This window comes from Oncorhynchus mykiss, chromosome 22 (assembly GCF_057628025.1).
Source record: "Oncorhynchus mykiss isolate SJ-2025 chromosome 22, ASM5762802v1, whole genome shotgun sequence".
Lineage (NCBI taxonomy): Eukaryota > Metazoa > Chordata > Actinopteri > Salmoniformes > Salmonidae > Oncorhynchus > Oncorhynchus mykiss.
In genome coordinates, this window is record NC_143043.1 from 31,023,046 (window position 1) to 31,050,853 (window position 27,808).

General features: G+C 46.3%; 2 protein-coding genes across 6 annotated transcripts; both read right to left on the reverse strand.

Annotated features, from left to right (window-relative positions):
• Positions 1 to 107: 107 nt before the first annotated feature.
• LOC110501630 (uncharacterized) lies at positions 108 to 17,089 on the reverse strand. 4 transcript variants are annotated; one of them, XR_016490740.1, is made up of 8 exons: positions 15,411 to 17,077; positions 14,566 to 14,639; positions 14,107 to 14,341; positions 10,955 to 13,083; positions 4,412 to 4,621; positions 2,616 to 2,736; positions 2,205 to 2,266; positions 108 to 248 (listed from the first exon to the last, which is right to left on the reverse strand). XR_016490740.1 is itself a non-coding variant. In XM_036958988.2 (7 exons), the coding sequence occupies exons 1-6, from the start codon at positions 15,748 to 15,750 to the stop codon at positions 2,635 to 2,637; spliced, it is 3,090 nt and encodes a 1,029-aa protein (XP_036814883.1). In that variant the 5' UTR covers positions 15,751 to 17,089; the 3' UTR covers positions 108 to 2,266; positions 2,616 to 2,634. The 4 variants fall into 4 exon arrangements, 2 of the variants coding, with proteins under 2 accessions (XP_036814883.1, XP_090072566.1); XR_016490741.1 differs by having other exon boundaries at positions 14,566 to 15,160; positions 15,411 to 17,067; XM_036958988.2 differs by having other exon boundaries at positions 108 to 2,266; positions 15,411 to 17,089.
• A 2,452-nt stretch (positions 17,090 to 19,541) lies between these two features.
• On the reverse strand, positions 19,542 to 27,569 carry LOC110501631 (chromatin assembly factor 1 subunit B). Of its 2 annotated transcripts, none has more exons than XM_021579329.3 (14): positions 27,414 to 27,569; positions 26,859 to 26,991; positions 26,427 to 26,559; positions 25,319 to 25,439; positions 25,101 to 25,204; positions 24,867 to 24,963; positions 24,656 to 24,740; positions 24,427 to 24,520; positions 24,154 to 24,223; positions 23,930 to 24,021; positions 23,667 to 23,826; positions 22,853 to 23,428; positions 21,651 to 21,730; positions 19,542 to 21,398 (listed from the first exon to the last, which is right to left on the reverse strand). In XM_021579329.3, exons 2-14 carry the CDS (start codon positions 26,982 to 26,984, stop codon positions 21,277 to 21,279), a joined length of 1,860 nt encoding a protein of 619 aa, XP_021435004.1. In that variant the 5' UTR covers positions 26,985 to 26,991; positions 27,414 to 27,569; the 3' UTR covers positions 19,542 to 21,276. The 2 variants fall into 2 exon arrangements, with proteins under 2 accessions (XP_021435004.1, XP_036814886.1); XM_036958991.2 differs by having other exon boundaries at positions 26,859 to 26,988; positions 27,414 to 27,533.
• Between the last annotated feature and the right edge of the window lie 239 nt (positions 27,570 to 27,808).

Genomic DNA, 27,808 nt, shown 5'->3' on the forward strand with positions numbered 1-27,808 from the left:
ACCCACAGTTTATATAGCTGCTCTGTCTGTATTCTGCTGAAACTGTACAGTAGACAAGAAACAAATGTGAACAACTATTCTAATTTCAAACAGGAAAGGCAAAAATGTAAAAGGCAAACATTTATTCCATATCATTCTTTTTACAGAACCAAAAGGAGAGTGTGAATCATCCGACCTCCAATCAAATTCGGAACATCTTCAATGTCTCCATAGTATGTGCACGCGTTGCATTCAGTACGAGAGAGGTTCTTAAATATGAGAAGAAAAAAAACAATTTAAAGGCCAAACATCCTAGTTGAATTAAAAAAAGGAGAAACATATACAGTGCCCTCCATTATTGGGATATTGCAGTATTTTTCTTAGTTTGGATCTATACTCCAGAAGTTTGGATTTGAAATCAAACAATGACAGGTTAAAGTTCAGACTGGAAGCTTTAATTTGAGGGTATATCCATCCATATCAGGTGACCCGTTTAGAAATTACACCACTTTTGTAAATAGTCCTCCCATTTTAGGGCACCAAAAGTTTAGTATTTGGTCCCATATTCCTAGCACGTAATGATTACACCATGCAGGGCTTGCCCAACCGTCTTCCTGGAGATCCTGTGGGTTTTCAGTCCAACCCTAATTTAACACACCCGATTCTACTAATTAGCTGCTCAACAACACCTTAACCAGCTGAATCAGATATGCTAAATTAGGGTTGGACTGAAAATCTTGGGTTGGGCAGCCCTGCTCTACAGACTTGTTGGATTCATTTGCTGTTTTGTTTGTTTCAGATTATTTTGTGCCCAATAGAAATGAATGGTAAATAATGTATTGTATCATTTTGTATCAAATTTAAATGTGTTTCTACCATGATTACGAATAGTTCTGAATGAATCGTGAATAATAGTTAGTGAACGTTAGACGCACAAATGTTAAGTTTGTAGAGTCACAAACTTGGTATAATCATTGCATGCTAGGAATACGGAACCAAATACTAAACTTTTCAATACACAAGTGAATTTGTCCCAATATTTTTGGTGCCCTAAAATGGGGGAGACTATGTACAAAAAGTGCTGTAATTTCTAAACTGTTCACCTGATATGGATGAAAATACCCTCAAATGAAAGCTGGCCGTATGCACTTTAACCCCATAGTAGTCATTGCATCATTTCAAATAAAACGTTCTGGACTACCGAGCTAAAATAACTGTATATAATCCAGAAACAAAGTTCAGTATTGAGAAAGTAATTTTACAAATTCACATTTAGACATGACAGTTTTCCCTTTCATAGACATATAGTAACATTGGAAAAGACAAGGGGAGGAAACAGACCTGCAGTCAAACATGCAGGGATGTCATAGAACCCCCTTACCCCAAACTAGCTAACTCATGGGCCCAATCCCAAATGGACCCCTAGACTCTATGCACTTATGGAGATCTGAGAGGATATGACATGTGTAAGCAATATGATAATACATCTACCTTTCCATTTGATCTACTATGGGGAAGTTTCTCCATACTGCTTCAATCAATCAAATGTGCTACGATCTCCACAAGTGCATAGGGCATGGTGTTTAGGGGTCATTTTGTGATTGGGCCTATTCCCCCCTCCTAACCCCCTTTCCCAAACCCTAACCCTGGACAAAGGTTAGACTAGAGAACCGATACATGAGGCGATACTAGCCAACTCATACCATCTCTGAACACCAAAGAGACCAAACCCAACAACCCCCCTCGTCTACAGACTTTAAGAAACACTCTCCAATTCCATCTCCAAATCGACCCCTGTGAACCTTCAAGTATTTCCACCTGGGACTGCTCTCCCGCTACCCCTCCGTTTTACATCAACTTATTTTAGGTTTACAACAAAGCTATGGTATAGGTGCACTCAGATTCAGTCTATACATACAAAAATATTGATAGCAATAGTAGTAATCATTATCATAATAATTCTCCATCATTTCCATTCTAATTTACATACTGTGATGTCGTCGACCATTTAAATACAGTGACCTCACAGTTCCCCACCCCCTGAGTGAATTTTCAAGTTTAAACCCCTGTAGCTACCTAAAATGCAAACAAGAAATTAAGTTCTGTTTTTTTAAATAACATTACCAATCAAGAATTACTACAATAATCATAATCATCATCGTAATAGTAACTACATTTCTCCTGGTAGACTTGTGTTTGGATGTGGACTGATGCTTTGTATTTACAAGCTTGCAGTTTAACAATGTGCCTCTCCTCATCCCGTCAGTCAATGTAGACAGCTTCAACCCTAAAACACAAAAAGGACAATTAGGGGACTGAAGAGCTAGTCTGACAATGCACAACGGACTGTAGAATGATTTACCAAATACAGCCATCTTCACTGGCAGGAACAGTGCTGACATATACACTTGCTTAAATGACAAAACATACCGTGCTGTCAAACAGTTTTAAAGCAGCAGGTGGCCGTCCTGTCGCCTCCAACTACAGAACATCAGCAGTATTTTTCTGTTCATTTCACTGTTTTACATGTTGAAGCGCCACAGCTAGTCGACACCTGCAGGTGATCTACTGCACACATCCGACATTGGTTATTGCGTCTTGCCCTTAAGTGGGACAGAGGGACAGGGGACACTCACCTCCTTCCCCAGTCAGGTCTCAGGATGCAGCCAAACAGCTGCGACACTTATACAGCCTCTGGTCGTGGGTCCGAATGTGGTTCTTCACATTCCTCATCCTGAAGAATGTCTTATTGCACAGCTACAACACAGAGCCACAATATATATACACATACAGCCGAAGTCAGAATTTTACATACACTTAGGATGGAGTCATTAAAACTCGTTTTTTAACCACTCCACAAATATCTTTTTAACAAACTATAGTTTTGGCAAGTCGGTTAGGACATCTACTTTGTGCATGACACAAGTCATTTTTCCAACAATTGTTTACAGACAGATTATTTCACTTACAATTCACTGTATCACATATCCAGTGGGTCAGAAGTTTACATACACTAAGTTGACTGTGCCTTTAAACAGCTTGGAAAATTCCAGAAAATTATGTCATGGCTTTAGAAGATTCTGATAGGCTAATTGACATCATTTGAGTCAATTGGAGGTGTACCTGTGGATGTATTTCAAGGCCTACCTTCAAACTCAGTGCCTCTTTGCTTGACATCATGGGAAAATCAAAAGAAATCAGATAAGACCTCAGAAAAAAAATTGTAGACCTCCACAAGTCTGGTTCATCCTTGGGAGCAATTTCCAAATGCCTGAAGGTACCACGTTCATCTGTACAAACAATAGTATGCAAGTATAAACACCATGGGACCACGCAGCCGTCATACCGCTCAGGAAGGAGACGCGTTCTGTCTCCTAGAGATGAACGTACTTTGGTGCGAAAAGTGCAAATCAATCCCAGAACATCAGCAAAGGACCTTTTGAAGATGCTGGAGGAAACCGGTACAAAAGTATTTATATCCACAGTAAAACGAGTCCTATATCGACATAACCTGAAAGGCCGTTCAGCAAGGAAGAAGCCACTGCTCCAAAACCGCCATAAAACAGCCAGACTACGTGGGGAAAAGATCTTCCTTTTTGGAGAAATGTCCTCTAGTCTGATGAAACAAAAATATAACTATTTGGCCATAATGACCATTGTTATGTGTGGAGGAAAAAGGGGGAGGCTTGCAAGCCGAAGAACACCATCCCAACCGTGAAGCACAGGGGTAGCAGCATCATGCTGTGGGGGTGCTTTGCTGCAGGAGAGACTGGTGCACTTCACAAAACAGATGGCATCATGAGGAAGAAAAATGATGTGGATATATCGAAACCAATATATCTCAAGACATCAGTCAGGAAGTTAAAGCTTGGTCGCAAATTGGTCTTCCAACTGGACAATGACCCCAAGCATACTTCCAAAGTTGGGGCAAAATGGCTTTAAGGACAACAAAGTCAAGGTATTGGAGTGGCCATCAAAAAGCCCTGACCTTAATCCTAGGAGGAATGGGCCAAAATTCACACAACTTATCGTGGGAAGCTTGTGGAAGGCTACCCAAAACATTTGACCCAAGATCAACAATTTATGGGCAATGCTACCAAATACTAATTGAGTGTATGTAAACTTCTGACCAACTGGGAATGTGATGAAATAAATCACTCTACTATTATTCTGACATTTCATATTCTTAGAATAAAGTGGTAATCCTAACTGACCTAAGACAGGGAATTTTTTACTAGGATTAAATGTCAGGAATTGTGAAAAACTGAGTTTAAATGTATTTGGCTAAGGTGTATGTAAACTTACGACTTCAACTGTATACACACACACACATCAGTAAAACACTGAACAAACATACATACACACACACAGCTACAACACACACAGCGAGAGACTAACAGTGTTCAAAGGATGTAACAGTTTCAGTACGTACAGGGCAGGGCCAGTGCTTGCCCTCGATGTGCCTGATGCGGTGCATGATGAGGGCGTTACAGTCCTTACAGGATGCCCGGCACTGCAGGCAGACGTGGGATGACTTGTCCTTGGGGGCCTGACTGCGAGGACCCCGCAGCTGCTTTAGCCTCGTCCGGCAGATTGAGTCCAACAGGGCAGGGCCTCGGCTAGGCAGGGGCTTAGCTGGCTTCTGCAGACAAAGAGTGAGAAACAGAATCACATCGATTCCATTGTGTTAGATGACATTCAGGAACACGTATTTCTTAAGATGCTCCAATGCTGTCTTTTTTTCTGGACAAGTACCCAGTTCCATGGTCATGACCCCAGTTCCGTGGTCATGACCCCAGTTACATGGTCATGACCCCAGTTACATGGTCATGACACCAGGTCATGACCCCAGTTACATGGTCATGACCCCAGTTACATGGTCATGACCCCAGTTACATGGTCATGACCCCAGTTACATGGTCATGACCCCAGTTACATGGTCATGACACCAGGTCATGACCCCAGTTACATGGTCATGACCCCAGTTACATGGTCATGACCCCAGTTACATGGTCATGACCCCAGTTACATGGTCATGACCCCAGTTACATGGTCAAGACACCAGGTCACGACACCAGTTACATGGTCAAGACACCAGGTCATGACACCAGTTACATGGTCATGACACCAGGTCATGACACCAGTTACATGGTCATGACACCAGGTCATGACACCAGTTACATGGTCAAGACACCAGGTCATGACACCAGTTACATGGTCAAGACACCAGGTCATGACACCAGTTACATGGTCAAGACGCCAGGTCATAACACCAGTTACATGGTCAAGACACCAGGTCATGACACCATTTACATGGTCATGACACCAGTTACATGGTCAAGACACCAGGTCATGACACCAGTTACATGGTCAAGACACCGGTTACATGGTCATGACACCAGGTCATGACACCAGTTACATGGTCATGACATCAGTTACATGGTCAAGACACCAGGTCATGACACCAGTTCCATGGTCAAGACACCAGTTCCATGGTCATGACACCAGTTCCATGGTCATGACACCAGTTCCATGGTCAAGACACCAGGTCATGACACCAGTTCCATGGTCAAGACACCAGGTCAAGACACCAGTTCCATGGTCAAGACACCAGTTACATGGTCATGACACCAGTTGCATGTTCATGACACCAGTTGCATGGTCATGACACCAGTTGCATGGTCATGACACCAGTTCCATGGTCAAGACACCAGTTACATGGTCAAGACACCAGGTCATGACACCAGTTCCGTGGTCATGACACCAGTTCCATGGTCGTGACCCCAGTTCCATGGTCGTGACCCCAGTTACATGGTCGTGACCCCAGTTACATGGTCGTGACCCCAGTTACATGGTCGTGACCCCAGTTACATGGTCGTGACCCCAGTTACATGGTCGTGACCCCAGTTACATGGTCGTGACCCCAGTTACATGGTCGTGACCCCAGTTACATGATCAAGACACCAGGTCATGACCCCAGTTCCATGGTCATGACACCAGTTCCATGGTCATGACCCCAGTTCCATGGTCATGACACCAGTTACATGGTCATGACACCAGGTCATGACCCCAGTTCCGTGGTCAAGACCCCAGTTCCGTGGTCAAGACCCCAGTTCCGTGGTCAAGACCCCAGTTCCGTGGTCATGACCCCAGTTCCGTGGTCATGACCCCAGTTCCATGGTCATGACCCCAGTTCCATGGTCATGACCCCAGTTCCATGGTCAAGACACCAGGTCATGACACCAGTTACATGGTCATGACCCCAGTTACATGGTCATAACACCAGTTCAATGGTCAAGACACCAGGTCATGACACCAGTTCCATGGTCATGACACCAGTTCCATGGTCATGACACCAGTTCCATGGTCATGACACCAGTTCCATGGTCAAGACACCAGTTCCATGGTCAAGACACCAGGTCATGACACCAGTTCCATGGTCATGACACCAGTTCCATGGTCATGACACCAGTTCCATGATCAAGACACCAGGTCATGACACCAGTTCCATGGTCATGACACCAGTTCCATGGTCAAGACACCAGTTCCATGGTCAAGACACCAGTTCCATGGTCATGACACCAGTTCCATGGTCAAGACACCAGGTCATGACACCAGTTCCATGGTCAAGACACCAGTTCCATGGTCAAGACACCAGTTCCATGGTCAAGACACCAGTTCCATGGGCAAGACACCAGTTCCATGGTCAAGACACCAGTTCCATGGTCAAGACACCAGGTCATGACACCAGTTCCATGGTCAAGACACCAGTTCCGTGGTCAAGACCCCAGTTCCGTGGTCAAGACCCCAGTTCCGTGGTCAAGACCCCAGTTCCGTGGTCAAGACCCCAGTTCCGTGGTCATGACCCCAGTTCCGTGGTCATGACCCCAGTTCCGTGGTCATGACCCCAGTTCCATGGTCATGACCCCAGTTCCATGGTCATGACCCCAGTTCCATGGTCATGACCCCAGTTCCATGGTCAAGACACCAGGTCATGACACCAGTTACATGGTCATGACCCCAGTTACATGGTCATAACACCAGTTCCATGGTCAAGACACCAGGTCATGACACCAGTTCCATGGTCATGACACCAGTTCCATGGTCATGACACCAGTTCCATGGTCATGACACCAGTTCCATGGTCAAGACACCAGGTCATGACACCAGTTCCATGGTCAAGACACCAGTTCCATGGTCATGACACCAGTTCCATGGTCATGACACCAGTTCCATGGTCAAGACACCAGGTCATGACACCAGTTCCATGGTCAAGACACCAGGTCAAGACACCAGTTCCATGGTCAAGACACCAGTTACATGGTCATGACACCAGTTGCATGTTCATGACACCAGTTGCATGGTCATGACACCAGTTGCATGGTCATGACACCAGTTCCATGGTCAAGACACCAGTTACATGGTCAAGACACCAGGTCATGACACCAGTTCCGTGGTCATGACACCAGTTCCATGGTCGTGACCCCAGTTCCATGGTCGTGACCCCAGTTACATGGTCGTGACCCCAGTTACATGGTCGTGACCCCAGTTACATGGTCGTGACCCCAGTTACATGGTCGTGACCCCAGTTACATGGTCGTGACCCCAGTTACATGGTCGTGACCCCAGTTACATGGTCGTGACCCCAGTTACATGATCAAGACACCAGGTCATGACCCCAGTTCCATGGTCATGACACCAGTTCCATGGTCATGACCCCAGTTCCATGGTCATGACACCAGTTACATGGTCATGACACCAGGTCATGACCCCAGTTCCGTGGTCAAGACCCCAGTTCCGTGGTCAAGACCCCAGTTCCGTGGTCAAGACCCCAGTTCCGTGGTCATGACCCCAGTTCCGTGGTCATGACCCCAGTTCCATGGTCATGACCCCAGTTCCATGGTCATGACCCCAGTTCCATGGTCAAGACACCAGGTCATGACACCAGTTACATGGTCATGACCCCAGTTACATGGTCATAACACCAGTTCCATGGTCAAGACACCAGGTCATGACACCAGTTCCATGGTCATGACACCAGTTCCATGGTCATGACACCAGTTCCATGGTCATGACACCAGTTCCATGGTCAAGACACCAGTTCCATGGTCAAGACACCAGGTCATGACACCAGTTCCATGGTCATGACACCAGTTCCATGGTCATGACACCAGTTCCATGGTCAAGACACCAGTTCCATGGTCAAGACACCAGTTCCATGGTCATGACACCAGTTCCATGGTCAAGACACCAGGTCATGACACCAGTTCCATGGTCAAGACACCAGTTCCATGGTCAAGACACCAGTTCCATGGTCAAGACACCAGTTCCATGGGCAAGACACCAGTTCCATGGTCAAGACACCAGTTCCATGGTCAAGACACCAGGTCATGACACCAGTTCCATGGTCAAGACACCAGTTCCGTGGTCAAGACCCCAGTTCCGTGGTCAAGACCCCAGTTCCGTGGTCAAGACCCCAGTTCCGTGGTCATGACCCCAGTTCCGTGGTCATGACCCCAGTTCCGTGGTCATGACCCCAGTTCCATGGTCATGACCCCAGTTCCATGGTCATGACCCCAGTTCCATGGTCATGACCCCAGTTCCATGGTCAAGACACCAGGTCATGACACCAGTTACATGGTCATGACCCCAGTTACATGGTCATAACACCAGTTCCATGGTCAAGACACCAGGTCATGACACCAGTTCCATGGTCATGACACCAGTTCCATGGTCATGACACCAGTTCCATGGTCATGACACCAGTTCCATGGTCAAGACACCAGGTCATGACACCAGTTCCATGGTCATGACACCAGTTCCATGGTCATGACACCAGTTCCATGATCAAGACACCAGGTCATGACACCAGTTCCATGGTCATGACACCAGTTCCATGGTCATGACACCAGTTCCATGGTCAAGACACCAGTTCCATGGTCAAGACACCAGTTCCATGGTCAAGACACCAGGTCATGACACCAGTTCCATGGTCAAGACACCAGTTCCATGGTCAAGACACCAGTTCCATGGTCAAGACACCAGTTCCATGGTCAAGACACCAGTTCCATGGTCAAGACACCAGTTCCATGGTCAAGACACCAGGTCATGACACCAGTTCCATGGTCAAGACACCAGTTCCATGGTCAAGACACCAGGTCAAGACACCAGGTCAAGACACCAGGTCAAGACACCAGTTCCATGGTCAAGACACCAGTTCCATGGTCAAGACACCAGTTCCATGGTCATGACACCAGTTCCATGGTCATGACACCAGTTCCATGGTCAAGACACCAGTTCCATGGTCAAGACACCAGTTCCATGGTCAAGACACCAGTTCCATGGTCATGACACCAGTTCCATGGTCATGACACCAGTTCCATGGTCATGACACCAGTTCCATTGTCATGACACCAGTTCCATGGTCAAGACACCAGTTCCATGGTCAAGACACCAGGTCATGACCCCAGTTACATGGTCAAGACACCAGTTCCATGGTCATGACACCAGTTCCATGGTCATGACACCAGTTCCATGGTCATGACACTAGTAACATGGTCAAGACACCAGTAACATGGTCAAGACACCAGTTCCATGGTCAAGACACCAGTTACATGGTCAAGACACCAGGTCATGACACCAGTTCCATGGCCATGACACCAGTTCCATGGTCATGACACCAGTTCCATGGTCATGACACCAGTTCCATGGTCAAGACACCAGTTCCATGGTCAAGACACCAGGTCATGACCCCAGTTCCATGGTCAAGACACCAGTTCCATGGTCATGACACCAGTTCCATGGTCATGACACCAGTTCCATGGTCAAGACACCAGTTACATGGTCAAGACACCAGGTCATGACACCAGTTACATGGTCATAACACCAGGTCATGACACCAGTTCCATGGTCAAGACACCAGTTCCATGGTCAAGACACCAGGTCATGACACCAGTAACATGGTCAAGACACCAGTTACATGGTCAAGACACCAGGTCATGACACCAGTTACATGGTCATAACACCAGGTCATGACACCAGTTCCATGGTCAAGACCCAGTTCCATGGTCAAGACACCAGTTCCATGGTCATGACACCAGTTCCATGGTCAAGACACCAGTTCCATGGTCAAGACACCAGTTCCATGGTCAAGACACCAGTTCCATGGTCATGACACCAGTTCCATGGTCATGACACCAGTTCCATGGTCATGACACCAGTTCCATGGTCATGACACCAGGTCATGACACCAGTTCCATGGTCAAGACACCAGTTCCATGGTCAAGACACCAGTTCCATGGTCAATACACCAGTTACATGGTCAAGACACCAGGTCATGACACCAGTTACATGGTCATGACACCAGTTACATGGTCATGACACCAGGTCATGACACCAGTTACATGGTCATTACATATTTTAGCTTAATGATCTATGCATGTCAGCAGAGATTAATCAACATGGAATGTTATCAAACTCAATTTACAATCTCCAAAAGAAGAATGTAATCTCATCTCAGATCTGACTTTTCTAATGTAATCTAAGAGAGTATTAAAGTGTCAACATTTTGCTCCAGTTAGTTCCCAAAGAAAAAGTATGGCTGATGAGTAGAACACCCTACCCCTTAGACAGGGTTGACATTGGTTCAGCCTGTTTAACCCCTACTGGAATCCTCAGTCTGATGAATGGTGTTATGGAGAGAACAGTTAACTTCACCCACCCCAGACCTCCCCTCTACTCTACTCTCCACTGTGGAGGAAAGCAAGGCATCTCAATAGTTTCATCCTGGCTTCCTGTACTGGATGTGAAAGTCCTTCAGTACACCTATGCCATTTCTTTCATCCATCTTGTGTTTTCATGTCAGTGAGACAGAGATACGGTGAGGACTGAGGAGAGCAGCAGCACACTTTTTAAAATATTAAGACTCGCTCAAATCATAGGAGAACACGCAAGAAACCCCCCCCACAGTGTTTACCTTTGGTATGTCCCGTGCAACGCAAGCACCCTTTGACCCTGTGGCTCTATCCAGGTGGGGGGGTTTGTGTTGGTGAGAGTTGACAGCCCTTGGTGGCCCCTGCCTCTGGATTGGACTTTGGCTTACACTCCTTTCTTCCCTCTCTTTCTTCACCCTGTGGAGAGTGGGGGGGCCTCCTCTGGCCCTCAGGACCCTGGCTGGGGCCCCCCCGGAACCAAATCTCTCTACCCTTGAGACCGACCGTGTTAGGCAGATATCCACACTCTCCTCCTCCCTCTTCACCCCCAACATGGGCCCTCCTGCCGGCCGGCAGAAGCTGAAGAGGAAGCCTGGGTCTAGGAGCTTGACAGGGGGCTTGATCTGCCTTTTGCCCAGCTCTGGGGAGGAGGACAGGGAGGGTGACTCGGGGAAGGACCCCGCCACAGGTAGAGGGTCTGCTGGTTCCTCCTTGATGACCCTGTACAGAGGATGGCTGTGGATGGGAGGAGGAACAGGATCAGGGCTGAGGATGCTGCTCGTCTCCCTGCTGCTCATACCTCCAGGCCCTCTCTCCATGATCCTTCTCACTCCTTGGCTGCTCCCGGTCCTCATGCTCTCCTCTCTGGGCTTACGCTGGGCTCTCCCAGCCTCTTTCATGCCACTCCGCTTCAGCTTATCTTTGGCCATCGGACGCCCGCTGTTGTAGCGGAGCGCTCTGACAGTTTCTGTGGTAACCTTGTGCCTGAGGTGGGCCCTGGGAGAGGAGAGGTGTGGGTTTGGGCGTTGGCCATCTGAGGGGATGGATGGTGCTGAGATGGCATAGTCTGCAGGTTCGGGTTTGATCCTGACAGTAGAGACGTTCCTCTTGGGATTTGGAACTCTTGTGTTCCCAGAACGGGGTGGGAGGGGTGGAGGGGGGTGGCTGGCCTCAACACCCCTGACAGAGCGCCTGAGATCCCTCCCTCCGTAGACCAGCCTGGACACGGGCTGCAGCAGGTCTGGTAACACTACTTTACTGCGCAAGCTCCTGTCACTGGGCGGAAACCGCCGGGGCTGCCTGGGTTTCTTCAGTCTCTCCATGCTGATTGGATACTCAGGCTCCGTTTTTATGATCCTGCTCAGGAAGTGGGCTTTGGCAGGGGTACATAGGGGGAGTGACAGGGGCGGCCCCCCGAACGTAAGCCCCCCTGATGCCTGGAGGCGAGGTTTCCTCCTCTTGGTCAACGAATAGTTATTGACCTTCAACTTCCGGAGGCGTTTTTTCTGCCTCCAGCCAATCAGATCCTCTGGTCTGGGGAGGAGGGACGTCCTCTGTAACCCGAGCACGCTCATCAGGCGGTACTTCTCCAGCGCTCGGAAATGATCTTTCTCATCCTCTTCCCCCTCTTCCTCCTGCTTCACCCTCACTATGGGGGCCTCAGAGCCAGCCCTCTGTGTGGAGGAGCTGGAGGTGGAGGCAGGATGGGGGACAGGGTGAGGTTTTCGGCCCCGATGAGGGCTCTCTGTCCTGGGAAGCAGTCTCTGAACTTCCTGGGCGGCCCCGGGAGTAGAGCGGAGAAGACGCGTGTGGGGCGAGGAGGAGGAAGATTGGGTGTTTCGGGAGCGGGGGTTGGAGAATACGTTTTTTGGAGGTGAAGAAGATATTTTACAAGACGGAGATTTGAAGTCCATGAGCTTCATCCTGCGGGTGGGGCTGAGGGGGAGACCGTTCTGCCCTAGGGGGAGGGGGCTGGGTCCGGGGGGGCGACGGGGTGACCGCCTGGTCGGGCTCTCCTCCCTCGACTCATTGGACTGATCCAGAATTTGTCTGAAGCCATCATCCACACCCCTTACCCTTCTACCCTCAGCCACCCTCTCCCTGCCCTCTCCAGCCAACCCCCTATTCTTCCTCCTGTTCCTCTGGTTGTGGTGGAGCTCCAGGGGAGATCCAGGGATCTGCGATGAGAAGCCCAGGGCAGGGTGCTCCATGGTGGGGTATTGGGCGGCGTGATAGCCCTGCTCCGTCTGGAGGGCAGAACAGGCCTCCACGGCAGGCCACATGCCCAGGTGACGGGCCATAGTGCTGACCTCTGGAAGGTCCTCCTCAGACACACACAGAATAGAGGAGTAGGAGAAGTCCAGCAGAGACATCAGGATAGACTCACTGAAACCTACAGGACAGGGAGAGAGAAGGTGGTTAGACAGGCAGACAGAGAGGAACAGCTAGAAAGAGAAAGTCATTGAGTGAGTGGGATAGAAAGGTTGTCTGGATGAGAGAGTGAGAGAAAAGGAGAAAGATGAAAGTGACAGTAAATCTCAGCACCAGCATCAGTCTTAACCCACAGACAGTTCAATCTAGTAACAGGTTTAACTGAATGGACAACATAGGAATGCAATATGACATTTTATTAAATAGTTTGGGGAATGGCCTTGTCTGCGAGGGAAAATCCTCGGAGCAAGATCATATGATGGCAGGTCGCCCTATGTGGGACTGCTGGCGTCGAAACCCCCTCCCCCCTGCAGGGGGAAAGGAGTTCCAATGCCAAGGCCATAAGGTTATTTTAGCTGATGGGGAGGTGGATGGTTGTCAAACTGTTGCTGAAAAACAGCAAGTGAGAGAACATCGGTAAGTTGACATAAATACATCCCAAGATTTACACCCATTGGTTGAGAGAGAGGAAGGTATTAATTGTCAGAGTGAGCCCATAGGTTTAACAGCAAGCATGAGGAATGAGCATTATTGTGTTGTGCTAATAGGCCACAAGGTAAATAGCATTCTGCACATGGGAGAAGAGGAGAAGAAACAAGATGCTTTGCTGATGATGATACGTTTTGTCATCATTCCCACTATGCCTGTAGAATAGGAAACAAAGGGACTTATGTTATGCTGACTGGATGAAGTTAAATGAACATTCAGACCAGCCTTACTGATTTAACTTCTGTAAATGACATATGTTGAGAAGACCAGAGGGGGGAAACAGTAGGAGGAGAGACCAAACATGAGGAAGTGAAAAAGTGGAAAAGTTAGTGAGGTAGAAAGTGCTGTTAAGTTCCTTTTCAGAGCAGCAGCGGTCATGTCCACGCCAAAACATGGGCACCCACAAAAGGAGAGAGCAGAGTAGGATGGAGGAAAACAGAGACAGATGGATAAAGAAACAACCCCATTTAGAAGTGTGTGTGTGTCAATCTCGTACCTGTGAGGTCGATGTCAGACCTGGAGCTAGGGGCGGAGTCCATCTCAGTGAATAATTCCTGAAAGTACTCGCTCACCGCTGCCAGCACCGCCTTGTGGGCGGAGTAAGAGCACCCGTCAGTCCTCAGAGTGATGTCACAGAACAGCCCCGCCTCCCGCTGGCTCCTCAGTTTACTCAGCATGTCTCGGCTGTGTGACATCATCGTCTGAGAGAGACGCCTCTCACCCACACGCTTCTGTAGGAGAGAAAGCGAATTAACACGACCGAGAGTAGAACAGAGTCACCAATAACGTGAGAACGAGGGTGAGAAAGGGATTGAAGGAAAGAGAATGTGAGAGAAGGAAGTGTGAATGAGAGCAAACGTGAGTGGCGGAGAGATGGGGGAGAAAACGACATGGTGAAAACATCATTCAGTATCAGTGCCTTCACATCAGGATGCTCTATGGTGCCATCTCTTACCTTGGGTCTCTTGTTCCTCTGCTCCAGGCACGCTGGACATCCCCGGACAAAGTCTCGGATCTGGAAGTACATCCCTGAGGAAGGGTCAATCATGTACATTATTGCAATGATCATCATAACGGATTTTATATTAAACGAAACAAACCATTTTACATAGGCAATGTTTTTTGACCACCAAAAGGGTCGTTGTTTTTTTTAACCGCAAAACAAGATCAGTATTTATTCAATGTAGTTCGACATTATACAGCATCAATCTGACTTGTTGCAATATAATAACACCTCTGTCGAACGCCTGCAGTTCACCTTCTCTTTTAGGTCTCTCTGGTTGTAAAGAGGGACTTCCCTCTTTACAGAATAGATGAATACATAATCTCACCAGAGGATAGGAGGATAGAGAAGTTTGGAAACACTGGCCTATACTAAGCCTTGCAAGAACATTACAACAACAGTCTACAATGTGATGAGATGAGGTATAATTATTTTGGCTGAAAAGCCACTTTCAGGAACATCCTAAGTGGTGTTAATCATTGTCCTGTGTAAAAAAGGGTAGAGTAGGAGAAGTCCAGCAGAGACATCAGGATAGACTCACTGAAACCTACAGGACAGGGAGAGAGAAGGTGGTTAGACAGGCAGACAGAGAGGAACAGCTAGAAAGAGAAAGTCATTGAGTGAGTGGGATAGAAAGGTTGTCTGGATGAGAGAGTGAGAGAAAAGGAGAAAGATGAAAGAAAGTGACAGTAAATCTCGGCACAACCATCAGTCCTAACCCACAGAGAGCTCAATCGAGTAGACTTAACTGGATGGGGGATCGATAATAACCAACCATCCCACCCGACCAGACTCACCCTCCCACCAGTAGTTCTCGGCCACTGATCTGTACGTATCCTCCAGGGAGTGGTGGCACATGCCTGGCCGCCGCCGGTGGAAAGTGGCGATCGCCCCGAGTCGTCGGTCCTCGTCTAGCACCTCCCGGTAGTGGATGAAACCTCTCTCCAACTTCTTACGGTACAGCAGCCCATCAATCATGTCAAAGTTTGGCGAGCAATAAACGGACCCACGCCCCTGCAGAACACTGGGGGCGTCGGGCTCCCCCGCGGGCACCCGCACTTGGTCCAGTAGAGGTTTGGATGGAGAAAATGTGTCATCATTCACATAATGCATCTTATAGTTGCAGTCGCCGGCCATTTTATTGAGTCAATACCTCTTCGCTGTATGACAGCAAAAATAAAAAGCTGTCACTTTTTTGCAGCAGGACTACAGCAGAGGGAGCCGTCTGTGCGTCACGGCTGGAAGTTTCCTCGACCCAAAGTTTTCAAGTAGACCTACATGAACTCCACGTGGATGCAGTTACAGGAGTGGATTGTGACCAATGATTACTCACGCGTCAGGAACACATAGGATGCAACGGAACTTTGAAATGAACCCATTTGCAACCCATTTAGATAGGCTATTTATGTTGTATTCCATTGTGTGGTTAAAACAGACCAAGTACTGAGACAGTGGCACAATTACCCACTAAAATCAATACGTAGCCTATCCAAGAGTCAGCAACACAAGACTATGTAAACTATTTGTTAGTTTAGGAGAAATGTCACCAGCATAGTTCAATAGAGTCAACATCTCTTTGGCGATTATACATACATTCCAGGGTCATGATCATAATCCGAGCAGAGTCCGGTGTCTGAGTCGATAGCCTATCCTACACAAATTGTGTAATCCAACAGACACTAAACATGTGCACTCCCTTGACAAGTCCAAGAGGTCATTTGATGATGATGGAGTCAATAACAGTACACATGAACTGCCTATATTCCAGATGATTACGATGTAGGCTAGGTCTGGATAGATTAGCCTGTTTCACAGGAAAATTGTTTGAAAAATAATGCTTTTTAGTTTTTATTTATCCCAAATTCAGCCACTGTGCCCATAATCAAAATATTGGCTAATTACGATCGCACCCACCCAACAAATTAGGAGGAACATCGCGCCAATCCCAGGCATAAACACAAGTGATAGGCTACAATGTAAACACTTACTGATCTTCCTAATTCACATCACCGGGCGCGACAATGTATCACTGAAGTGCCAACAAGCCAAATCAACAGATGTAGCCAATGCATCCCTCTTTTTCTGCTTGCAATTGTCGGGTGGCCTCTGTAGCTAAATGACGACGACTCACTGCCCCCCTGGTGTAACTTGTGATTTCTTTCGCTAACTCGGAAGCAACATGATGATGCAGCGATCTGTCCAGCATCGCGAGTTGAACGACCGCGTGAAGCGAGGTATCTCGTCGATCACCACGAATATAAAAAATGTCTAAATAATGTCTCCAAAAACAACACAAGACTCGCACCTGTGGTATCCGACTCATTCCATATCTCTTCTCTTTACGCAAAACCAGTCAGACGATCAAATAATCATATATATTTTTTAACTCGTAACCTTCTGTTGGTTACTACACGACAACCTAACTCGTTCTAACACTCGCAGCATCTCTCCCTCAATGCCTATTAGTAGACCCTTTAAAGAGCCCCAACCATAGACAATGCGATTGGCCATTGGAACTGCCAGTCAGATGGTGTTTTTTCATGCATCAAGATAGGTTGTTGACGGCAGTTTTGCCTCGCTTGGTGTGATTTTTACAAGTATCAATTCCGCTACTTCTCATATATCACCCAATACCTCTCTAGGGGATTCACATATTGTTAGATAATTCTCCTCATGCATTCAGACCAATAAATGTGATCAGATACCAAAATGTTCAGGTATTCATCTGCTATGGGCTATAAATAACATGTTTTATAAATGCACTTCACCCACAAAGTGTATTAATGTGAATGCATTATATGCAGTAGTTTAGATACTGTATGTGCCCCAAAACTGGAAGGCAGTATTTCATTTAATATCACCGAATTTAGAACCTTTATTATACGGATTATGGGCTTTACCGTCACATTTATATGCTTCCAGTTGTACATAGCCATGATAAGGCATTTTCCATACTGACTGTGTGACGTAAGACCAGAGTGGACCATACATAAGCAAATACACACACCAAGTGCTATGCACCTGACTATATAACAGACTCTGTTGTCCTTAACCTAATCATCATCATTATTATCATCATCATCCTCTTCTTCTTCCAAAGCATGACACGCAGCAAGCAAAAAAAGTGATTGAGGCAAAATATACACCACTACTCTAATGACAGATTCTGCCCTAAATTACACTTGTGTACGTTCACCTGTGGTTGGAAAGACTAGTGATCAGTTCCAGTGGTGAGATGAAGCAGATGCTAAACTACAGGACTGTTTTGCTCGCACAGATTGGAACATGTTCCCAGGATTCTTCCGATGGTATTGAGGAGTACACTACAGAGGGTAGTGGGTACGGCCCAGTTCATCCCCGGGGCCAAGCTTCCTGCCATCCAGGACCTCTATACCAGGCGGTGTCAAAGTCTCCAGCCACCCTAGTCATAGACTGTTCTACCTGCTACCGCATGGCAAGCGGTACCGGAGCGCCAGGTCTAGCTCCAAGAGGCTTCTTAACAGCTTCTACCCCAAAGCCATAAGACTCCTGTACAGCTAATCAAATCAAATGGCTACCCAGGCTATTTGCATTGCACCCCCCCCCCCCCCCCCCCCCCCCAGCTGCTGATACTTATTATCTATGCATTACCACTTAAATAACTCTCTCTTTTTGTATTTTCTTAACTGCATTATTGGTTAAGGGCTTGTAAGTAAGCATTTCACTGTAAGGTCTACTACACCTGTTGTATTCGGCGCATGCAACAAGTACAATTTGTTTTGATTTAAGGCTCTAAATGCTCACCTTTAAGGTGTTATGGAGCTGCAATTGGGCAAGAGGAGGCGCCTTACTACCTTGCTGCCATATTATTGCTTATCAGATTCGTAAATTGTTCCCTCACACATATGGTTGTTGCAGGATATACTGACCATGTTGGCTTTCTCAGTGGAGGAGGGTGTGGTGAAGATTTGAGTGGCAGTAGAAGATCAGGCTACGACAGGGGTCAGAGCTTTCTGCCTGAAAACAAAAGTGGGTTTTAGATGATCCTGGGTATGTGTCAAAGGGCAACCTCTACCAAGAAACGTCCAAGACCAAGTAACCACCCAGTTACAGAAAAACAAGCAAATTGAAAGACGAGGTTGTTTAATTGATTCTGTGAACTTCCTATGTGTGAAATGAAACCAATGTCTACAGAAGATGTCTGCTTCTCATACAATTGTCCGTGAGGGTTTGTGAATAGTTAAACTATTACTATTGACACATAAACAAGCAGTGTGACTTTCACAAGGACACATCGACCCCTCCTCCTCTCTCAGGCATTATAATCTCACCTCAGTGTCAGACAATGGGTGGGTTTCAAAGGTATATCGGGCTTCCTCTCATTTTCCTTCCTTCATACACTGTTCTGGATAGGCCAATGGGATACTTGTTTTCACAAGTCCAATTGTTTAACATAAATGTCTGCCAGGTGTCAGGTATCCCCAGTACTTTGTTAGATGGATACATTTAGTTGAAAACCTGATGCAACTACCATTTTTAAAGATGTTTATAAATTGTCTTACTTGACATATTTACTTGGCTTCTATAAGGAGCATAGGCCATTGACGAATGTCTATCATCCCCCTTGGTTTGGGCCGGGGGAACGTTTTTTCAGGTTGCACTAGTTGAGGCCACTCTCAGTCATGAGAGATGGAAGAGGAAGCGAGACATCCCACTCCCTCATTTTTTCTGTTTCAATGGAAGTCAATGAACTAATTAGACCAGACCCAGCTGCTATCACATTGGTGTCTATGGGAGAGACACCCCCTTAAGTAGACAGGAACTGATCATTTCTTTCAATGGTAAATGGCCTGAGTGAACTGTCATAATTGATCCACCATTCTTGCCGTAATCTCTGCCTGGAAGTTTTTAGATTTACCACTTGGGTCCTGGGAACATTCATGGGAATGTTTAGAGAGACATAACAAATACATGTATTTTTTTAGACAAGCATTACTGCATTGAAGTGTTACCAAAATCCCAAAAGTACAATACACAAACATTCATATAAAAAGGAGAAACAACCCCAATATACCACTACAGACAACCATTCAGACTAAAGTCAATGACCATTGTACAATTTCATACATGAGCTAAGCATAATTTGGCCTGGGGTGGTTTTATCTTATATGTAACTTTCTGTTTCTTATCCTTTATTTTTAGCCAGGTACATTTTTATTTAAGAATTATCGCATGAGGGGGTGTGGCATATGGCCAATATACTACAGCTGAGGGCTGTTCTTAGGCACTACGCATCGCCGTGGTATATTGGCCATACACCACAAACCCCAGAACTGCCTTATTGCTATTATAAACTGGTTACCAGCATAGAGCAGTAAAAATAAATGTTTTTTCATACCCGTGGTATACGGTCTGATATACCATGGCTGTCATCCAATCAGCATTCAGGGCTGGAACCACAGTTTTTAATTTAAATTATACAACGGGTGGGTCTAATCCAGAAAGCTGATCGGTTAAAAGCGCATTCCAGCCCGTGTCTTTCCACAAGTTACCACTGGCTAAACCTATGATGTTAAAATGCCCATTTACTCTGCTCCATCTGAATGCGTAATCCACTGTCTCATCAGCCTAGGCAGGGAAGTTATAAACTTTAAAAAGCATCTAGACATTCTCACATTTCTTTTAGACTAACATTTACTTTTCAACAATGGAGATTTGTATGAACCTTGCTGTCTGTCTCTCTGACATTTGCTTCAATAGTCAAATTCAATCTCCAGCTGTCCCATAGTAATGAACTTCTAGGGATCGGGACGAGAAAGACAGGCAAGCGTTTCTCAGCCAGTCGAAATCATGAATCAACTGGCATAATTTTTATGAATACAAACAAAGAAATGTCAATTGAAAAAAGGTCAAATGAAACAAAGCTAGTTTGCAGTCTTTCCAGCTTCCCTTTGAAGTTATTGTAGCTGTGTTTTTAGCTAGCTCCTCTGAACAACAGTGCCCTGATGAGAGCACATTGTCTCATAAGCTCATTGTTATGGATGTTTCAAAATAAATGTCACTAGAAAGCAGCTTAAACAAATGCAGCTACTGTTATTCTGTCTGCACTGTTTGACGTGACTATGGTAGCCGTAGTTGGTAGTTAGCAAGCAAGGGATAAGGACGTTGCCAGCCAGTATGGCATAGATACAGAACAAAAAGACTGAACGAATGACCAGCCGGCTTGGGTAGAACCCTAGATTTGTGTCGGGACTATATCTTGAGGAAGGATGAAATAGCATGAATAAATTCATGAAAATAACCTTATTTGAATATGTTGGTAACCCACTGTATAAAATTGATAATGCCCTCAAAGACTGTGTTTGGAGGATATATTGGCACGGCTAACACTGCTTCTCGGGCATTATGACTTAAATAACTACCTGCTTATCCAATAAAATGATCTACAGAACAATTCAGGATGTGAAATTACAAAAATATACAGAAAATTGCATTAGGAGGAAACACCAGTCTTTGCTCCGTGAACTTTTGTGAGTGTGTGTGTGTAAATTAGGTCACACCAGTCTCTAAGCAGTTCTATAGGCTAGACACTTGTGAGTGTGTGTGTGTGTGTAGGATGATAATATGCGAGTTGCATGTTGACACCACTCTGTCCTGCAGAGGGTTCTTGGCAATGAGGGGTCCTTAGGGGTTGGGTGTGGCCCTTGAGGCTGGAGCCACCCCTGTCTTGCGTGCCAGGGTGCTGGTCTTGGGCCGCTTGGATTCTGGGGGCTGGCACACTGGTTCGGTGGGGGGAGAGGGTTGTTCTGGGGGGCAAAGATGAACCAAAATACATGCATCAATCATTGGCAGAACACTGGACCGAATAAAACTTTCTTAGGAATAGGATTTTACATCATTTAGTATACTCAGATGTTAATTTTGTTTCATTGGTTGGGCGCTCAGAGGCAGACCCCATTACAGAGACAGGTAACTATAACACTGTCCATAGCCAATCCCTGGCCTTGTTGTAAAGTGCTTGGCAAATCCTTGTGTTGGTTGTTGCATGATATGCTGACCACGTTTGGCTTTCTCCGTGGAGGAGGGTGTGGTGAAGGCAGCTGAAGATCTAGAGACGACGGGAGTCAGAGATATCCGTCTAAAAACAGAAGGTAGCGAGAGAACAGTGACTTAGAGAGGGAATCTACCCAGCTCTTGAGTAGGTGGCTTAGGAATAAGTTCCAAAATATGGCTTTTATGTAGGCCTACATAAGAAAAACTTGCACCTAATTTAGGATTCATAGGGAAAAACTAAACCTGCAAATAATAACAATCTAACTGCACTTCTTCCCACCTATGCTCTTTCTCTCCTCATTCAATCTCCTCACAGACTGATAATGACCGGACACACACACACACACCCACCCACTGCCCATCTTGTCTGCCGGCAGCCTCTCAGGATAATCGGTACTTGATTAACAGTGGGTGGGGTCCAAAGAACCCTGAACACCAGACAGGGTTTTGTTCTGACAGACAGTAGCTAACGACCAATACACGGCGCAAGCTCTGTCATTATTTTGTCTCACACTCAATGTCAACAAATGACTTATCATCCACAATGTTGATTCAGAACCTGCATAGAGATTCTTAGATACTGCACATTTCCAATAAATGGAAACAGTAGGGGGGGAAATGGTTCAATGTCCTTCCCTAGACAAGGCATGCTGCCATCAGCCTATCCCTGTCTAACTGTTCCCTTCCATCCAGTGATCATGTGGCAGTGACGTAGTAGCTGTGTGTAGGTACCAGGCAGTCAGTCTGGCTCCACTCACCATCAGCCATTTGAATGGGAGTTCAGGGATTTTTAACTACATTTACATACTATATTTTTGTATTGGAGAGTGTAGCCTAAATGCCCAGGTGCTGCCTTTACATTCAGGCTAACTTGTTGTAGCATCTAGGCAATAGCATCATGGTTAAGAACAGGATAGTAATGAGCTTATGGACCAGGGGTAGCCATTACAGGGAGAATGGTTTCATCTAACCTTTGATTGTAGTGGTGACCAACATGATGAGTGATTCAACGAGGATCAAGGTGCATTAGCGTGCAAACGCTACTCACACATGCAGAAACACATTCTCACTAATATACGCACCCATGCACAAACTCTGACTCACAGGCAAGCATTAAATTGATTAGACAAGCACAGGCATACAAAAATCCAGACACACAATGGTCTGTAGATAAAAAATCCATGACATCTTGTGTCTGTGCTCTTACCTGGGGACAGGTTCTTTAGGGGTGGTGCTAGCTTTAGGGGTGCTGGGACCAAGAGTGTTTCTGTGGGCCGTTGGGGTGAGGCAGGGCTGGGCTGTAGAGGGGGTGAGGCGGGTGTTGGGGGTAGAGGCGATGAGGTGAGGCTGCTGGGGGGTGGAGGGGGCGCTGATGTTGGCTGTGGTAGGGATCTTGGGGGAATTAGCAGCAGTGGCTTTGGGGGTGCTGGGCTTGCCCCATCCCTCCAGGGTGTTGAGGGTGATCCTACGGGGCTGTAGCTTGGCCTTGCCAGGGTTGTTATTCTCCTCACCCCCAGGGACCAGGGGGGTGGCATGGGAGGTGCTGGGGGTCTCTTTAGGAATGGCGTGGACAGTGGCGGTGCTCTCTGTGGTTTTAGGGACGGGGGACACCCTGCGAGTCATGGCAGCCTTCTTGCCCTTCTTCTCTGGGCCATTGCCAGGGGTGACGACCTCCAGGACTGGGGGCTCCTTCAGGGGGGTGCCCAGCTCACCAGGAGAGAAGGAAAGGAAGGAGCAGTAGCCGTCTGTAGAAGACACCGCCAGGAAAGAACCGTCCCGAGACCTACAACAGTACACCATCACTAAATAGACTGGATGGAACAGACTGGAATAATACTACAACAACTTATTATCACAAGGAGTAGTTAGAAGTTACCCCCAAAGACTGATACAGGGTCAGATATTTTCAGTGCAGTTTGGGATTGGGGGATAGGGTCACCAGATCGTAGATCAAGGGCATCTTCTACCTCAAGCTAATCAAAAACAGAGCAATACAAGACATCTGAAGAGCGTGTGTGTACCAGGTGAGGTCGCTGAGTGTGTGGTAGTGGATGTTGGACACGTAGCCGAAGGGTAGGGTTTGCTGAGTGTCATAGATGAAGATGGAGTCCTCTGATGCCACAGCAAACACCAGTCTGTATGGCAAGCCAAACATGTTGGGCAGGGGCTGGGCACTGCCATCTGTAGGGAAGGAAGGGAGAGTGGAGTGGTGAGGAGAGAGGAAGGCATAGAGAGGAGAGGAAGGGAGTTAGTTATCATGTTTTGCTATTGTGTGTGCCCTTACCATCTCCCTTCTTGGTCCTCAGCTCGAAGTAGACAGGGCAACAGCGTACAGCCAGGGTGGCTTTAGCAGGGCAGGGCAGGTGAGCTATGGGCCTAAGATACAGAAAGGCAGATACAGGTTATACCCATACACTGATACAGAAGCAAACTGCAGGCTGTGATAGTCTCAGTTCATTTCACTAAATCTTCATTGTCACCAAAGGGTTATTGGTTGGCAGCAATGACCTCTTGAGGCTCTTCCTGGAGAAGACGTATGTAGTGTTGGTGACGTTCTCCCCTGCCTCCACACACCCCGCTACATATAGAGAGAGAACGCAGAGGAAGGACAGAGAGAGAGGAAGGACAGAGAGAGAGGGAGACAGAGAGAACGGAGATGGGCTAAACAGGATGTCACCTATGACCTCCACATCATAGGATAAGACAGCAGCACAGGACACAATTTCTTCCTGTTTCAAGTCGCCAGACGAATGCACAGAGTAATTGTTTTCGTGTGTGTACCTGGGGCAAGCAGAAAGGATCCGTCCGGTGTGAAGGTGAGTCGCCTGAAGAAAGACTTCATGCTGTCGTCATGGAACATTCGGTACTGTTTCACCTGTACAGAAACAAATAAACACCATTACATCATTGAGTGTTCAGTGTGTGTATGATTGTTTCGTGTGAGTGTAAATGTGTGTGTATGATTGTAAATGTGTGTGTATGGGAGATTGTCCACTCAGCTCATACTCACCTCTCCCTCGACAGCTGATCCAGAGCTCATCTTACTGACACTGTAGGCCTTCCTCCTGCTCTGAGTACTGTACACACGCATCACCCTGAGCGAGAGAGAGGGAGATGATGCTGGTTCATTGTTTATATGTTAGTTCCACTAATCACTGATTAAGGGAGAGACAAAATGGCTTCTCACGCAGAACCAGTGGCTGTGTGTGTTGTGTTCCTACCGGTCACAGCTGAGTGTGGCCACATACTGGCCCAGCGGGTCCCAGGTCACTCCCTGCACATAGCTCTTATGGTCGTTAAAGATGCACAGCTTCTGACCTGAGAAATACAACACAGTTACTACCTGTGTTATAACTAATGAACAGCATGCATTCACCGAGAGTAAACATAATAGACAACACAGAGGTACAACTCAACAGACACATTTAGACACACTTTGTGTACACACATCTTACCCTTTGTGACATCCCACATAATGGCAGTGTTGTCCACAGAACCAGAGACCATGAAGTTCCCATCCCGGGTCCAGCTGATATCATACACATCCTCTATGTGTCCCCTACCAAACAATTTAAACAACAATCACAGATGTGGTTATGAAGTAAGACATATCAAAATATTACAGGGAGGGGACCATGCATTGTAGATAAGGGCATCTATTAGAGGGTCTCACCTCAGGGTCTTGACCACGCTCCAGCTCTCCTTGTTGAGCTGACTGTCCTCCTCCTCCTGGAACGATTGGGCCTGTTCAGGCTCCTTACTGTCGTTTAGCTTCCACAGCAGGATGGCTGCATCTGTTACACAGTCATTACACTCACATGTAATGTGAGTATCTCTTATCATAGCAATTTACAAGTACTTGGGTTTTTTGAAAGATCCCACATCGAAGGTCTTTTGAAAAAGCTCAGGCACAAGTTGGATTTGTTTTGTCTGTAATAAGTCATGTTTTTATTTGAAGAGATAAAAGAGGCTTGTTTGCACTACTTTTATGCTTGTACTTGATTATGGTGATATCTTGTACATGTACGCCCCTGTGAGGTCATTATGTATGATGAACACTGTACCATGGAGTGCTGAAGTTTGTTACCAACTCCAAAGCTGTCACATCACTGTACCCTCTATGTGCGAGTGGGCTGGCCTTAACTCTTCAGGGGATTAAATCCTTTGTACATTTTTATTTATAAAGCCATACTGAGACAGTTCCCATTTTCACTAGTCTAACTACATTATCGAGCAGTCACATGGGGGGTGGGGGGTGTCAATGTTAACCCCTAGTTTCACCACACTCTCAAACCATCTTACTGTTCAATGTGTACATTCATGTTTTTTAAACTGTAATGATTCGTGTTTGTGTGCTGGTATTTAGGCCAGGTCTCACTTGTAAAAGAGATAGTTCATCTCAACGAGATTGGTAAAATACAAAAATAAATAAATAGTATTATTGTTGTGTTGGCATCCACTGATTACAATACCAGAGGTGCAAAAAGATGGCGGCCTCCATGCACTTACCACAAATGACTTGTAGGCCAAGTTTTCCGTATTGTACATTGCTCTCTGTTACTTTTTTTAATATCATAATCACAGTAAACATGATCCCATTTTTAGCTTCAAGTTTTGAAAATTGAACCATGTCACACCATAGTTTTAAAACGCCATTGATAGTGGTAAAACCACAATGTCATTTTTTAATTCCAACATCTTTATGCACCTTCGGCATTGGAGAAGCTGATCACCCTTGTTCCATTTGATTTGCTATATAAGTTTGCTACATAGTGACCCACCATCTCCTCCAGAGGCGAGCAGCTCGCTGTTGGGGCAGAAGCGCACCACGTTGACGGCCTTGGTGTGCCGCGCCAGGTTTGACAGGAAGTCCACCACTGCCTTCCCATCAGGCCCCATCTCCACACGCCACAGCTGACCACAGCAAGTGACACCACACGTTACAGCATCACACAGAGCCACTACACACGTTAGGTCATTGTCTCTGAAGGCATAACTACATTGTTCCCTTACCAAGTAGTGTGAGTGAGAGAAAAAGGCCCTCTGCTAATGCATACAAGTGTTCAGTTTGTGTGTAACTACATAAATGTGTGTGTGAGAAAGTAAGAGAGACATTTCGCTGCACCTGCCATAACATTTGAAAATATGTGTACACGACCACTAAACTTTGATTTGAACAACGTGGTTGTTTTAAACAGCTAGCTAGTACTCACCCTGACAGTGGTGTCCACTCCTGCTGTGGCCAGCCTGTGTATGCGGCCCTCTGAGTTGTGCTGGAAGTCCAGACTGTAGACAGGCTCTTTGTTGTGCCACGCAATCTCACATGTTATCACCTTCATCCTGCTACTAAATACAGGGAAAGGAAGAAAGATTAAAGGAGAATGTCAGCTAGAGATACTAGCTATAACTAGCAACTGAACAAACAACAATTGTTGTGTTGTTGACACCAACAGTCACTTGTAAATGAGAAGGCAGTGAAGAAAGTTGGGACATTAGCAACTTTCAAGTGCTCTACTCTCATATATTAATTGTAGCTCAGTACCTACTAGTAATTTTGCTTAGTAAAGCCAACCTGTTCGTTAGCTTAGCCAGAGCTAAATTAGCTCAATCGCTAGCTAGCTGACGTTAGCTAGTTCAGATAGCTAGCTGTGTGATGAAGTAAACCACTTGCGACGACCTAATGAACAGTGTTAATGTTATATTAAATATTGAATTACTCAGATATGCATCCATAACATTTGCATAAATAAACATTTATCTTTATCTACCTGTTTTTCGGCTGTTTCACTTATCTGCTGAGTCCAGTCGACAAGCAGACTGCACAGACAAAACAACATGGGTTTCCCGCGTAGAGTTCGTCCATAACTTCCGGTAGAGAAGTCAACAGTGATAGGAGGAGAGGGAACGGATGTGGGTATGAGAACCTGCAACATCAGAGATTGTTCCCGGGTGCTGTAATACCAGAGTAATCCAAATGGCGGCAGAGAGTACACAGACTCTCTTGAGTCTGGGTCATTTCAAGGGGTAAACAAATTGACATTCAAAATAGATTTCAGCTGACATTATAGTAGAATAACAACATATATGCTGACATTCAAAGGCGTTGTAAGTGCATGAAGCGCATTTTTATTTATTTTATTTGTATTTATTTATTTATTTCAAC